Below are 15,688 nucleotides of genomic sequence, written 5' to 3'. Positions count from 1 at the left end.
AATCTGAGGAAACAATCAATATACGCTATTATTTTAACACTTACGAGTAGCTTTTGAAGAGTTCCTCTTACAAAATATTGAAGATTCTTACAAGATTCTGAGAGACTCACTTACTACCAAGTCACTATATGTGGGTTCATGTGAAACTGCCGTTTACGTTAACGATCAGCATTTACTGGTATTTCCCAAGAATTAATATATTTTTTAACTAAATATTTCCTTTTTATAACGAGAATTTCATAAGTTATTAAAGTAATTAAATTTATATTGATTTTAATATTTCTATATTCCATAACATTACATTGAAATAATTTTAATTGAATTCGTGATTCTTCATAGTAATTTGAATTTTAACCGTAATACAAATATTAAGCAAGTGGCTAATAACGTTACGATTGTTATTCCCAATGTTATCCAAATATTTACGTAAACGTCGGTCTAGAAAGAAAATAACACATGATATATTTTTAATAAAAAAATCTTAGACAAAGCATTTAACGTGGGCCTAACGAAAACGAGATAAAACTAACAATTGTGTTATACAAAGAAAATGTTTTAAGGTTACCGTTTATATCCATTAAAGATTCACTAATCCATTTAAATTTAAAATAATATTCTTACTGATTTCATTCCGTAGCTAGCCAATATTTGTGTTCCAGAGACTCCACATGACCTTCTAGTCTCGTTGGCGCATTCTAATGAAATTATACATGAAAAAATATTTAATTTTGTGAAATAATACTAAGAAGTTAAGAAATTCTATTAAGGTGATATGATAAAGGTGGTGTTTTCTTTGCTACATTATCTGCATAAAGGAGGCACTAGCAGAAACCCCTTATTTATAAATTTTTGAGATTTTGTGAGGGCCGTTAACGATACGTTTTACTTTGAAGATTTTAAATATAAATTATCCGAACGAGCTTAAATTAAATGCGCAAAACATCGGAGATAAAATATTTAGATCGCATTAAAAATCTGTGTATCAGGAACTGACCGATTTTGTGAATCTGTTCCATTGCGCTGAATCCCATTCGACCAAAAAAAGCCGGACTTTGGCGGATTTAGGATTCGGTCTAATGGGATTGTCCCATTCGACCGAAAAACCCGCACTTCTCCGGGTTTAGGATTCGGTTTTATCCGTTTCAGCATCTGTCAGAACAGCATGCAATGTTACCTAACCTAACCTAACCTAACCTAAAGAAGTAGAAAGAAAAAGTATTTTTTTGGCGGTCGCTCAATTGTGAATATTGCGTCGGTCGATTAGAAAAATACAAAACCCGCCTTTGGGCTAATTTCATCAAAAACATTGGCGGAATTCGGTCTACTGGGATTCGGCGCAATGGGAAGATACCGATTTTGTAGCTTATAATTTTTTTTCCCTTTTGGAAAATAAGAAATTCATCATACGTTTGCTTAATTTGGTTTAAACAATTTAGTGTCTGAAAATTTAATTTCGTGTAAACAATACAAAGGGGAACAAAGTTACTCATACTTCCCAAGACTTTAAAATGACTCCATTGATTAGAAAACAGTCCTTGAATCGCGTAGTAGTCGATTGATATTGATTGAAAAAAATTTCCTAGCATATTGGACTCTCTACATCAAAGTAAATGAAAATTCTTACTTAATGCTTAAGTGGATAACACACAAGTAATAGAATGAATTCGGGGAATGATAGTCTGTCGAAATAGGAAGTTTCCGAACAGGAAACTCGTCCCTTCCTACTCTTTCCGTTGGCAAAATAGTTGGTTAGTTTGATGGCGAGAAATACGAGCGTACACGCGTTTAGTTTTGAAATTCGAAAAATAAACTATACTTCTGAAAAGCAGCGAGGGTTTAAATAGTTATTTTTATCTTCCGATTCAATAATTCATCATTATTTTCCAAAAGTAAGCGTTATTTACATTTTTGAAAGCATTTCAATTTTCAATAGGCCTTGAGTGAATAGGAAGTGTCATACTTATTTTATTAGTAGTAATGTGAAAGGAAAGTTATCAAATCGGGAAGCGCAATCTTTGTACTTGCCTGAAACGAACGAGAAACCCCGCCAAAAGCAATTTGAAAAAAAGAACAGAAGATAAAAACGGTCTCACGTAGGCTGGGTTCTTCACAACTGCAACACCCAAAATTCCTAGAATTTGTTTTTGAAATTAGGAAACACTAAAAAGGATTATGTAATTTCTGCATGATACGATAGATGTCGTTTAGGAGCTATTGGTTAAAATTTCAAAAATTTATTAACTTATATTTGCAACGGGGCATGTGACTTATTTATTCAAGTTCTAGTCTGATGACAGAGGCGGAGACTACACTCTTAAAAACATTTGTTCCTGTACAGCCCTCTGGCGTGATGGGCACCGCCTTTTGCCAGAATAAAATACTTTAGAACTTTAGAGTAACCCACTCGCCTAGAGTGGAAGGCCCTATGGAAGAGCGTGAAACAATAATCCTCACGGGCCCACTGATTTTCGAGGCGTTAATAAATATAGTCCGAAGAGCGATGGAGTTGTTTTTACATTTATTACAGCATAAACTTACCTTTGAAAACAAGACGTTGCGTATGAAAAGTATTAACAAGTTTCGCTGATAGCCTTCTACTCCACGTGAGTGGTTTACTCTATGCTCTCGGCTTGGAGTGTGTAGACGAAGAAGTGATTTTAGTCGCGACTTTAAAATATTCCGAAACAACTATTAGTCCTTTTGCCTTTCGCAATCAATCTATTGAAAGTGTATGTAAATGTACGATTCAGCTCTTATGAATATTTATATGACTAGAACTTTTATTCAACGACATTGATCGGATAAAGCGATTTGAAAGAATGCTCACCAATGAAGGAGGCCCCTCTGGTTCCAATCCATATTAAGAAGAAAAACAGAAGAAATGATTCCGCGCTAGAATAAAGTCCTGTAAAAGAGATTTCAGTATTTAAAATTTTTGTCTTCAACTCATTTCAACAAACAATAACAGGCCAGTTTTTGAGATTTATTTTTATGCTATATAAACTTGAGCTCATTTTATTCTGAAACATTTAAATTGATTAACTAGATTTAACTTGAAATGAAGTAATTTTCAACGATTGACTGTACACTATAGCACACTTTATTTTTAATCTTGAATTGTAGAAACGTTTGAGAACGGCGGCGTACTCGCCTAATAATGCCGAAACATGTAATGTAAACCTCATAATTTTGTTTTTAAAAATAAAGTGTGCTATAGTATACCGTAAATCGTTGAAAATTACTTAATTTCAAGTTAATTATATTTACACTAGTCAGAGTGATACAATTACAACTAGATTTAAATATTTAGTAGCCCCTAAGAAAATTGAACCCAATAATTCCTGTTAAAAATCATTTTGTTTCAATAAATAACAATAAATATTAATGATGACGTTGTAGTGCCAAGTAGAGCTCGGGAAAACGGAAAAATTAATCCCCAAAATTCGATTAACTGTTTATTTACTGATATTATTCACGACTGTTATACGATTTATTATGCAACAAATAAGTTTTTATTCGGATAATTTTCGGAGTTGGGTATAAAAGAAATGAACGGAAACTTTATTAACGGAACGCCAGACCCTAGTGCCAAGTCATCGCGCAACCTTCGAAATTCGACGTGGGGCGGAATAAAAACACAAATTTTAACCACAGAAACCAACTCTTGAAAGAGTTTCAGAGATCCTGCTAAGTTCTAATGAGAACCGAAAGCGGTCAACTGTTGGAACCTAAGGCTGAATTTGTGACATTGGTTGTAAATTAAATGGGTTACGTTTGAAAACCATACATGGCCATGATTTAAAGCTAGGCGTATTTATAAATAAACATGTTTTATGAATACGAATATGAAATGATTAACTGGTTGCGTGTAACTTCAGCATAACGACATATTAACATAACTAAAATCTAGACATTAACAACCCTAAACTTACGGTTCTGAGCATAGAGTAGCCCACTCGCATACCTTGGAAGGCCCTTTGGAAGCGCGTGAAACATTAATCCTAACGGTCCACCTTGTTTTCGAGGCGTGAATAAATATAGTGTAGTTTTTACATTTTTTACAGTATTAACTGACTTTTTAACCGGATATTGTACATTACCTTTAGGCCAACTTGTTTATTTCGCGCCTCGAAAACAAGACGTTGCGCACGAAGAGTGTTCACAAGTTTCGCTGATAGCCTTACTCTATGGTTCTGAGGTTCTGGCAATAGTAACACCATATTGACTAAAATAAAAATACCTTTGGTCTTTGTATATTGAAAAATGACTCACCTACTCCCCAGTAGAATATCGAACAATGAATAAATGTCAACATGAAACTGGAAAATAGCTTCGAATCGTGTTTTCGATTAGAAATAAATTTTTTCATTAAAAAAACTATACCACACTATATTAGCATAAGTAACATAATGTTATTATGTTACTTTAACTTATGCTATTAGTTATGTAACTCCGAAAACTGGTGATATCAGTAAATCTAATATAAAACTATTTTGTCCTATACAGGGTGTTTTAGAGAAGTCTGGCACAAATTTATAGGCGTGTTCTTTGGGTAACATGGAGTGAAAAATGTCCTAAGAAAAGATTTAATAAATTGGCCGTCAAAAATCGGCCTCCAAAACGTCGAAAAACGCGTAAATGCGCAGTTTTTATTTATTCCTTGGACCCAATTGTTTCCTTTCACTAAGCATTGGTTTCTTATCATTTCGATAAAATAAAAACGAGCATCAAAAGTGCGTTAATAAAATAAAAGAAATAAGCTACGTGTAGAAATACGTTTTCACAATAGCAAGGTGTTTCTAGGTGATTACGCATATTAAAAAAAGGGAATACTAGACTCTTGAACGCGCCTTCCCAATCGACCGCCATTACCTTACAGTCTACGGGGAGGGTGATGAAAAACCGGTTTTGGGGGGATGAAATTTCTGCGGTAGAGAGCTTGCTCGTTAGTTGTCTGTACGATAATGGCGGCGCCCAATAAACGTTTCTGAAAAGAGTGTATAGAATTTGCTTTTTTAATCTTCTAATGCCATAAGTAGGGCTTCTAACGATGATCTGAATGAGGCAATCTGATACTATTTATCATATAAGATATATCGCCGATAAAAAACCTGAATTCACTGGCTACCTGTTCCTTTTTTTATCTGACCCGCGGCAATCTAGTTTTGTTATCTCGTTTCGGAACCGACGAGGCCACAAATATAGAAAGCAGTTATTTTATCTGATAAGCGCGTAGATAACTGTCTATATGATGTCTACTTTCCGACATCTAGTTGAATGTTTTTTATTCTTTTAAATTTTTGTATAGCAACAAAAAAATGGCTTAGTTCCAAGAAGTCAATATAAAGATATACTAAAAAAGTATATCCGCCGTTATCGCGGGTTAAAGATACAATTTAAAAAACAGATCAACCCGTGAAAGTCATATAGGCTTGTCAGACAAGCGCAAAAGCGTATCCGCGTACTGCCGTTAGAGTGAAAAATCTGTTATCCGCTAAAGGTATCGGATTAAAAATAATCCAGTTCATCTGTGAAAGCATCAGACACCAGATCAGCGTTAGAAGCCCTAGCCATAAGGAAGTACAAATTTAACACCGTCAAATCAAATACGTTTTCTAGAGGTACGACACCCGAATTCACCCTTCACTCAAGTATGGTGTTTAATCAAACAGAAAGACCAACTGAACAGAAGCAACTTTTTAATAATTCGAGTGTTCTGTCAAAGAGCTATCCTACAAAAAGTGGTGCTTCATAATTGTATCTAATTTTAATTTTTGTAATCATAAAATCTAGTATAAGAGAAGTGTAGGAGTGGTTAGCAATGCCATATATCCAACGCCGCCGTCGCCAATCTTTTCTCCCGCACCGAACCGACGCCGCCGAGTCAATTACTATTCGGTGCGCCGCCGATATATTTTATTCCCGCCGCCGAAAATTTTGAGTTGTCCTACGTAACTTTTTTTTAACATTTTTGAAATTTTTTCGGAAGATAACTTTATATAAATATAACTTACTTCGATTCCGGTGCTTGCCAAAAGGAAACTCAGTGAATGATACAGTCCGTTATGGCACTCTCTTTCAACTATTGGCATTACCTCCAACATATTCTAAATAGAAACGTTACAGTCTTATGCAATTATGAATAATATAATCTAAATATAAAAAGTTTTGGGCACTAGGCAAACATATTTATTATGGAACAAATGTTTTGCGACTCTTAAATTATTGAATTATTATATAAAAAATAAATTTTGGTCGTTCATCTAAAAGTAAGATTTAGGGACGTCCACATGGTCCCATATTTCCCGAGTAATTTTTTTTTAAATTTTATTGACTGCTTATATCACAATAAGATAATCTATAGAAAAACTTGTAGTTCATTTAACAAAATCTATTTAGTTGAATTGTAGCAGTTCATATGCATATAGATTGGTAATACGCTACCTGTTATACAGGGTGTTTCAAAAGGTGATGCAAAAATTTGAAGGAGTTGTAGGGGTGAGTTGAGAAGGAGGCCTGTGTTTTCCCATATTCCTACGATGAGTAAAAAGAGGGCCAGGGACCTTCAAAGTGTGGCCTATTAGCCCCTGGAAGTAGGTTGCAACACCAAGCAGCAGGGACTTTAAATATTGTTTAAGTTTTTTTTACGCTGGTTACCTCGATTTGTTTACAAAGTCCTTTTTACCCAGCACACGAACCCAAATCTTAATGTTCGCATTTCCCTGCTGCTTGGTTTTGCGCTTGTTACAGCCTACTTCCATGAGCTAATAGGCCACACTTTAAAGCTCTCTGGCGCTCTTTTAACTCATCGTAGGAAAATGAAAAAAAAACAGGCATACTTCTCAACTCACACCCTACAACCCCTTAAAATTTTCTTAACCTTTTACATTCTGTATAATTACTCAAAGCTCGCAAAACGAGATTTGACGAGGAAGAGCGAAGTTCAAAATATTAGTTTGAAACGGAAAACATTTTATTGAGAGCCTAGAAAGGAGATCGGAAAAAAGTAGGCCCGCGAAATCCTGGCCTTGCGTTAAGTAGAAAACTAAGCGTTATAGCGCGAATTACTTTCTGTGGCTATTTCGCGCCCGTTTAATCGGTGGCGTTTTCTCCCGTAGACTGTAATTTACAGAGAAGCCTAAATAAGGCGAAAGCGGTGTGCTGTTAGAAATTCTATCTGGTTTCTATAATTTTGAATTCGCTTACGATTCGAAGGCCAGATTGGCCCGAGTTTCACGTCTCTCTTTTATTCTCAGATTTACCATAGCTTTAAATTATCCTTCATGCCCAGGGCACGATGGACGTTTCTATGCCTGGTTGGTAATTCTTTGATCTCAAGTCTAACGTATAAACATAACACAAAAATCCGCGGAAAACTATTTTAATCGAATGACTTTTTGAGTGGAAAAATATTTAATGTGCAATTTTGCAGAATTTTGCTCGTCGATTAAGGGCCCGATGCAGAGACGTTTTTAAGAATCGCAAAATAGCGATTCCTCGCTAAATTAACAAAAAGGGGGCGTGGTTTCGGAAAATCGCGAACCTCGCGTGAAATCTAAGTGCAGAGACATATGTCTATCCCAAAAATAACAGCAAAGCGTTCTGCTTATTTAGCGAGAGGTCAAGGGCAGTCGCTAGCCGCCTAAAAGCTCGCAAAGACAATGGCGGATTGTGGTACGAAAAGAGCTCAGGAAATTTATTGAGAAGTAAAAGCTTTTTACCTACTTTAATAAGGTAAATAATACAACACGATAGGTCAGAATCTTTTAAATTGTTAAAATTTTAGTCACTTAAGGAAAATGTGTACAAGATTCGGAATCAAGGAATCTTAGACTTGATTCTTGTTGATTCCAAAGATTCGTGATTCCACGTTGATTCAGCGATTCTACTCTGATTCTATGATTTCGCACTGATTAAGTGATTCCGTTATTCCAGCAAGATTCGGTATGATTCCAGCATGATTCGGTATGATTCCATGATTTGGGTATGATTCCAGATTCGGGGATGATTCTAGCGTTGATTCCGTGATTCGAAGTTGATTCGCTTATGATTCCATGATTCGAACACGATTTTTTGATTCGCTTATGATTCCATGATTCGAACACGATTTTTTGATTCGCTTATGATTCCATGATTCGAACACGATTTTTTGATTCGCTTATGATTCCATGATTCGAACACGATTTTTTGATTCGCTTATGATTCCATGATTCGAACACGATTTTTTGATTCGCTTATGATTCCATGATTCGAACACGATTTTTTGATTCGCTTATGATTCCATGATTCGAACACGATTTTTTGATTCGCTTATGATTCCATGATTCGAACACGATTTTTTGATTCGCTTATGATTCCATGATTCGAACACGATTTTTTGATTCGCTTATGATTCCATGATTCGAACACGATTTTTTGATTCGCTTATGATTCCATGATTCGAACACGATTTTTTGATTCGCTTATGATTCCATGATTCGAACACGATTTTTTGATTCGCTTATGATTCCATGATTCGAACACGATTTTTTGATTCGCTTATGATTCCATGATTCGAACACGATTTTTTGATTCGCTTATGATTCCATGATTCGAACACGATTTTTTGATTCGCTTATGATTCCATGATTCGAACACGATTTTTTGATTCGCTTATGATTCCATGATTCGAACACGATTTTTTGATTCGCTTATGATTCCATGATTCGAACACGATTTTTTGATTCGCTTATGAGTCCATGATTCGAACACGATTTTTTGATTCGCTTATGATTCCATGATTCGAACACGATTTTTTGATTCTGAAAAATTTATGATTCCCGCCTAGATTCTTTCGATTCGGAATCCAGGAATCAGGGCCTGTACATGATTGCTTGAAGTGAGGACCCCTCGTCATTATCGCTTTCCGAAAAATGTTTTTGTCAAATTATTGTCAGAACCAAGGCCTAATCACGATTAACGAAACACTAAAATAATGCAGCCACTCTTAGCAACTTTACAGGTAATGATAAATTATAATATAGGGAATCTTATACATTACTACTTTGGGTGTATTCTAAGCCTTGGTTTATTTATAGATCCTTATATGCTAGTAGTGTATGCAGTGGGTTTTAACTAATGAGTCAGCAATGACATCGGGAATTTGTTCCGTGTATCAAAGATCTTTAGCTATCAAACAGCGTTTATACCGATTCAAACAGTTTTCATCTACCCAGAAGAAACCATTCCTAAGGTAGACTAGGAGTTTCGATAAATATTGAAATATTCCAGTATATTTGTCATGAATCAAGAGCTTACCGAGCCAATTGGATGTATTACCTTAAAAAGTGTTACTACGTTAATTGCACACGCTTATCATATTTAAATGCCAGATAATTAGGTAGAACAGCAGGACCATTGTCTTACGTGTGATCAATATAGGATATGTAGCTGGAAATTGCTTTAGACAATTACCAATTTTTGTACACTCTTGAAATTGCTGTTTTTTTATTTATTGATGTATGTTATAACTAGATTTTTTTTTAATTGCTATCAGCTAAGTTTTGAAATAAATATGTTCCCAAAAACCAAATGATATGGTTCATTTTCTAACAGGAGAATTCTTTTCGGAAAATGTTGCCTTATAATAGTAATGAAACTTATTTTCATTGGTTTTTTTATATGCGTACAAACCATATCATAAAAGTATATTTTTAAAATAACAAAACCATTAAAAACTGTGTAATAAATGCAATAAATCTAATAAATAATAAGAGTGAGAAAATTCAGAAGAAACTAATTTTCATGCACTATTTTATTGCTTTAAAAAAGATTTTGGATAACCTCTCATTCTTCAAAAACTGATGTGCTGCCCTACGTGGCTATATTATATAAATATATTTTAAAAAATAACGGATTTAACTATACAAATTCTAAAACCTAATAATCAAATTAGAGTAAGAAAATTATTAATTGGAAGAGTCAGGCTTTCACTGTCAATATGCAAGCCAACCATAAACACGTGATAGCTTTTTGCATCAAAAATCGAGCTCTGCTATTGGTCCGTGACTTTGGTATAAAAATTCGGAAAAATAACAGCGTCGCCGATTAACAGGAATCGCTAAAACGTCTCTGCACCGCGATTTCGATTGCGAGGATCGCAAAATAAACAGCTCGCTAAATCTGAATCGCAAAATAGCGATTCCTGTAATCGCAAAACGTCTCTGCACCAGGCCCTAAAAGGTCAAACCGGTTTGTTGCCTGCATTGAAGTGGTCGCCAGTTCAAATTGCAACCTTGTTTTAGAGAGCCCTTTCATTCTCAATTGTCAAACTGTTGGTTTTAAGAGTTGTGGTTTCTTAGTTTCTTGGTATACGCATTTCCTGCGTCTATTTTAACTTTCCTTAACAAAAAAACGTGGACTAATTTATATAATATACGAACATTACTTTCACGAATGCATGCATCTGCTGATACAAAACAATAAAATACGTAAATTGCTGCTGATAAATCGAAGACTCTAGTGAGAGTCAATTCGGATAAATATCCAGTCATGACCACAATCAGTATTGTAATAATAAACAAGATCTGAAATAAAGTACAAATTGAAATAAATTTAATTCAACAATTTTACATTTTTAAAAAGTTCGAAATTAGAATATTTAACGCAACCATAATTTGGTTTTTGTTTTAGCTGTCACTTTAAATGTTTTTAAAAAGTCGAATTGTAACCCTTCAGGTTCACTTTCCCCCGCATACTTACTTTTTATTTTTTCTGTGTTTTATTTACTTTTGTCATTACATTTTCCCCCCGCACTCTTGACCCTCTATATTGACAGTTATTGTTAAGTATTCTTTAAGCCCCCTTCGTCAAATTTCTTAGAATTCCGAGCTCTATTTAATGAAACTAATCACCGTGTTAAATATAAATTAAATTTAATGATAAACTAAAAACTTAAATAACTTTTGAACCATACATACAAATTAAATATAGTTTATAAATCTGAGGAACTCAATGAACCCACACAATAAAATATAAAATTGAGAGAATTAATTAAACAGGGTACTTAATATAAATTATATTCTAAATCCCTGCCTTCAGCAATGTTAAAATTAAGAGCCCTTGACATATGGAGATAATTGGTGTCTTTTTCCACATTTTATTACTGGGCTACGCTACTCTCCGAACCGACCCCACCCAAATTTTCTCAGAAGCTTTGCCGAACTAATTCAGTAATATTCCCTCAATTCACAGCGATCCCATGGAACCTTTGTCATGTTAGCCGGCCTTTAGCCCACTATCGGGTAACCAGAAACCAACAAAAAGCGCACGTTTTCCAAGGCCAGGTCATAGGTCAAAAGTGTGCCTGGACATTTTCGCTTGACAACAAAATAAATATAACCTCGTGATTTCCTGGCATCTTCTCCCCCACAAAAACTGAGACCCCCGCAATCACGCGGAACCAACCCCAAGGGACCTTTTGTAAGTCAGACAACGTCATACGTCCCATGACAGGACACGAGTCTTGGGTGCACCAATGACCCAAATAAAATGGGAGGTCACCAATCACTTTTTATTTTTAACTCCACCCTAAAATCATCGGAACAAAACCAAGAGACAGAGCCCCAAGGAGACAGAACTGGACAGAGCTCGGCTTGTGCCAGAACTGGACAGAATTCTGATTCTGGAGAGAACTCAACTGGTACCAGGAAGGAAGGAAGTCCGCCTTCATTACCCGGATAACTCTGTTTCTCGGGCGAGAGAAAGACCATGTCGAGATAAATTTAGAATAATGCGCGATGAAGTCGCGCGTAGAAATTAATGAACCCTCAAAGCAGCCCTCATGACCGAAACAACCCTCACTGACTGCCTAGATGACCTACATCCATGACATTCCGACCGGAAGAGTATAAGCCGAGCAGTAATGAATCTGGGAAACATAATGCCCTCAACACCCTCGAATCACCTGTTGATCACCCAAAATCTAGACGTTCCGAGGGAAGAAAACCAGATGACGGAGACCGATTTCCTAGCCTAGCTGGACATTTCAGACCGAAACCCGAAGTACCTACGCCCCCGTCAGCTTGTGAAGTAAAAGAATATAGGACGAAACCCACAATCCGGCCGCCAAACCGTAAACGAGTGAATAAAGAGAAATAAAGAGAAAGTGTGAATAAAGAAAACGTGTAAACAAGCAGCCCCAAAGACGTCCCGTTCTGTGAAGTGCGTAAACCAAGGAACGAGAAAACCCGTAAACGAAGAGACGACAACGTAGCGGAGGACACCGAAATAACATGAGGAGTAGAATTTCCATCATAAAAACCCTTCCCCCACCATTGTACAGTACCTAGGGTTGAAATACGAAGTAGCCAGTGAGAAAAAGTTTTAGAAAGAGAGTTTAACCCCACGCTATTGTTCGAGAAAAAGATTTAAAGCAAGCCCCTCGAGGTTGAGAGTTCATTTCGCTTCGTGTATTTATACCGTTTGGACTATATTTTTAGTTCGCATTGTACCCTCGTTGTAGCCATTTTTCATTAGTTTTATTTTGAGTTAACATTGCCATTGTGTAATTTTCGAATCTCTAATTGTAGTAGTTTAATTGTAGTGTTTATTATTTAGTGTAAGTGTATATTTGTTTCTGCTCCCTCCGACTTTTGAGTCCAAGATGCCTGAGAGTAGGGATACTGGAACCGATCCCATAGAAAATCGTAAGCGATATTTTCATTAAGAAATATATGGTCAAAGAGTGTATATTTTCCTGTTTTAATTCCCCCTCTTATGTTTATGAAAAAGCTAAAAGAACCATAGTAGAGATGGCCTAACCATCACTAGAAGCAAAGTAAGATTATTCCCTCAGTTCCCCCCGAAATTTGGTTCATTTTTTTGTATTTTAGTGTTATTTTAAAAAATTGAGTGTTAAATAAAGATTTTGTGATTGATTAACGACAAAGGGTTTCCATTCTCAATTCGAATCTCCCCTTTTTTTATTTTTTCTTTCCCCTGTATGTAACCCCCTCTCTCAGATTTAATTCACACCACGAAAGGCCACGACTCGCATTTTGTCGCCATTTTCTCCCGCCTTGGGCTAGGAATATTTCTTATCAATTAATTATACGATTCAGGAATTTTCCCTAAAACGGTTGTAGAATCTATGTAAAGAAATATACTTATTCTATGTATTCTTGTATTTTTGTAAAGGAATAAAACTTATACTTACTGGGAACATACAATTGAACATCTTTCTTTTTGAAACGACGGTCGACCGCCAAAATAAGTATTTTATTTGCGTGCAGAATACAAAAAATACCCTAAAAAACAATGTATAGAAAAATTGTATTTACAAAGGCATCCTAATAAACTGTAGAGAGGGGTTAATGAAAATCTTTACGGCGGTAGACTATATTGATTCATCTTGAAATCTGCCCAATTTGACTGATAACGAAAGCATCAATAGTGAAACTAGGTATTATAAAGTAAAAGGCTTACGATATAACTTTTTTTTTATTCGGGATTGTAACGTGTGGGACAAATTCAGTCCGCTCGTCCACCTGATTAATCAGGGCGAGGTATGTGTAACGGCCACGCCAACGAGGGGATGCGTGGGGCCAACGGGGGGATACGTGGGGCCAACGGTGGGATACGTGGGGACAGCGGGGGGCACCCGCGGCGAAGTATTCCGACCACCCGTTGGGGGATTGGTGGTCGTCCTCACACGGCCATCCACAAACTCTGCCTCCCAGACGCTTGGGATTACAGGAGTACGCCACTACTCCCGGCGCTACGATATAATTATTGACTTCAATCGGTGCTTTTCTTTTACGAACCTTGGGTATAGGCCAACTAGCACTAAAATGTTTATGATTCGAAGATTTTTTTTGGGTTTGGTCGAACGCCCGTAACGTCACAGGTATTTTGGTAAATCCGTAACATTAGATATATAAAAATATAAGCTCACTTTAATTTAGTCAGTTCATGTTCATTTACCTGGGAAAAATTAATTTTATGGAATCAAGTAAAGTCACAATTTTTAAGAAATGAACCGATATAATTCTGGAAAGGTCATTTGGACGAATTTAGTTCGATAGCAATCTCAACATGCAGATGATCAAATTCACAAAACGATAGTGGAAATTAGCGAAAGGATAAAATTAATCGGTAATTTATTGAATTTATTCAAGGCGAAATAAATTAAAATTAAATGGCGCGTTTTGAACGTTCTAAAAGCGAGAAATAGAACTAGAGCTAAATACAAAGAAGAAACACAAAGTATTAATAAAGAGGTTTCTAGAAATGTTAGTTCGTATAAAAATGACAATTATAAAATTGTAATAATAGAATATAATGTAATGTAATGTAATAAACTCATAAGTTTCTTATGTGAAGAAATGTTAAATAAAACCATGTACAATTAGTATGTTTGAATGTAAGTTATTTGACACTGAATTGAATTAAATGTTATTGTTCCTTAAAGTGTTTTTTCTTTGTAGTTGCTTACCTTTATTTCGCGCTGAGCTTTAAATGTTAAAGTAATTGCTAGTCTTATTTTCACCTTAAAATAATTTGTGCCTAAGAAATATCTGTTACATTTGGTATATGCGTAAATATTTTGATCGTTGGTGGAAATGAAAACTAAGCTTGTTCTTGGACTGAAATGGCGTTTTTTGTGAACTTGCCTCAATATCCGCTTCGATGTCTTCCATTTTTGAATTGAGTTTTATACCCTTATTTTTCCATTTCGAAACATATTGATGACTCGTCAAGTTATAGGCGTAACAGATATCCTAAAAAGTAGAACACTAACACCTTAACTTTGACACAAATTTTATCTTTACTTTTGCAATGAATATTATTCATTAAGGCTCTTGTATGGGTGCTGGTTAAGGAATTGAAACCAGGCACCCACTAATTTTCTAGCTTCCCACACACCTTTGACGCAGGACAGCAATTCTGCCTTGTAGAATGTAAGGCAAATACGACGTGGAGAGTCAGTTCACACCTTCACCGACTCAACTTAGTAAGAAAGACTTCTCTCAGTGGTCATGATACTTTTTAAGTATTGAAATATTGAAATACAAATTTTTGGTATGATACCATCCACTTTCCCAATTATTATAAAACTGTCAACATAGCGTTACTCGCCTGTGCTTCATTTTTCTCTAATTGAATATCTTCGCGGAGTCGTACGCATGAGCCAATGGAAGCTAGTCGTGCATATGGACCAATAAAAGCAGATCGTGCGCATGTGCCATTGAAAGCAGGTCGTGCGCATGAGTCAGTGAAAGCGGGTCGTGCATATGGACCAATAAAAACTTGTCAGGCGCATGAACCATTGAAAACAGGTCGTACGCATGAGCCAGTGAAAGCGGGTCATGCGCATGGGCCATTGAAAGCAGGACGTGCGCATGGAATAATAAAAACCTGTCAGGCGCATGAACCATTGAAAGCAGGTCGTGCGCCTGAGCCAGTGAAAGCGGGTCGTGCATATGGACCAATAAAAACTTGTCAGGCGCATGAACCATTGAAAACAGGTCGTACGCATGAGCCAGTGAAAGCGGGTCATGCGCATGGGCCATTGAAAGCAGGACGTGCGCATGGAATAATAAAAACCTGGCAGGCGCATGAGCCATTGAAAGCAGGTCGTACGTATCAGCCAATGAAAACGGGTCGTGCATATGGACCAATAAAAATCTGTCAGCCGCATAAGCCATTG

General features: G+C 36.1%; 1 protein-coding gene across 1 annotated transcript; it reads right to left on the bottom strand.

The window, feature by feature from the left end:
• Nucleotides 1-333: 333 nt before the first annotated feature.
• Nucleotides 334-13,958, bottom strand: LOC149960276 (uncharacterized). The gene is made up of 9 exons (XM_090165213.1): nt 13,934-13,958; nt 13,196-13,286; nt 6,015-6,107; nt 4,273-4,330; nt 2,828-2,905; nt 2,022-2,131; nt 1,493-1,592; nt 622-695; nt 334-438 (listed from the first exon to the last, which is right to left on the bottom strand). The coding sequence occupies exons 2-9, from the start codon at nt 13,214-13,216 to the stop codon at nt 334-336; spliced, it is 639 nt and encodes a 212-aa protein (XP_090021339.1). The 5' UTR covers nt 13,217-13,286; nt 13,934-13,958.
• Nucleotides 13,959-15,688: the final 1,730 nt, after the last annotated feature.

Source organism: Leiobunum rupestre, chromosome 2 (genome assembly GCF_980474605.1).
Source record: "Leiobunum rupestre chromosome 2, qqLeiRupe1.1.hap1, whole genome shotgun sequence".
NCBI classification, from domain to species: domain Eukaryota; kingdom Metazoa; phylum Arthropoda; class Arachnida; order Opiliones; family Sclerosomatidae; genus Leiobunum; species Leiobunum rupestre.
The sequence above is the reverse complement of the archived record's forward strand: the minus strand, read 5'-3'. Positions and strand labels throughout refer to the sequence as shown.

Excerpts from the sequence above, each read along its gene's own strand:
- LOC149960276 (XM_090165213.1), bottom strand. The coding sequence starts at position 13,216 with ATGTTCAATTGTATGTTCCCA. Across the intron at positions 2,906-4,272 it reads GATATTCTACTGGGGAGTAG|GACTTTATTCTAGCGCGGAA; the intron begins GTGAGTCATTTT and ends TCTCTTTTACAG. Across the intron at positions 696-1,492 it reads TCATTTTAAAGTCTTGGGAA|AATGCGCCAACGAGACTAGA; the intron begins GTATGAGTAACT and ends TAATTTCATTAG.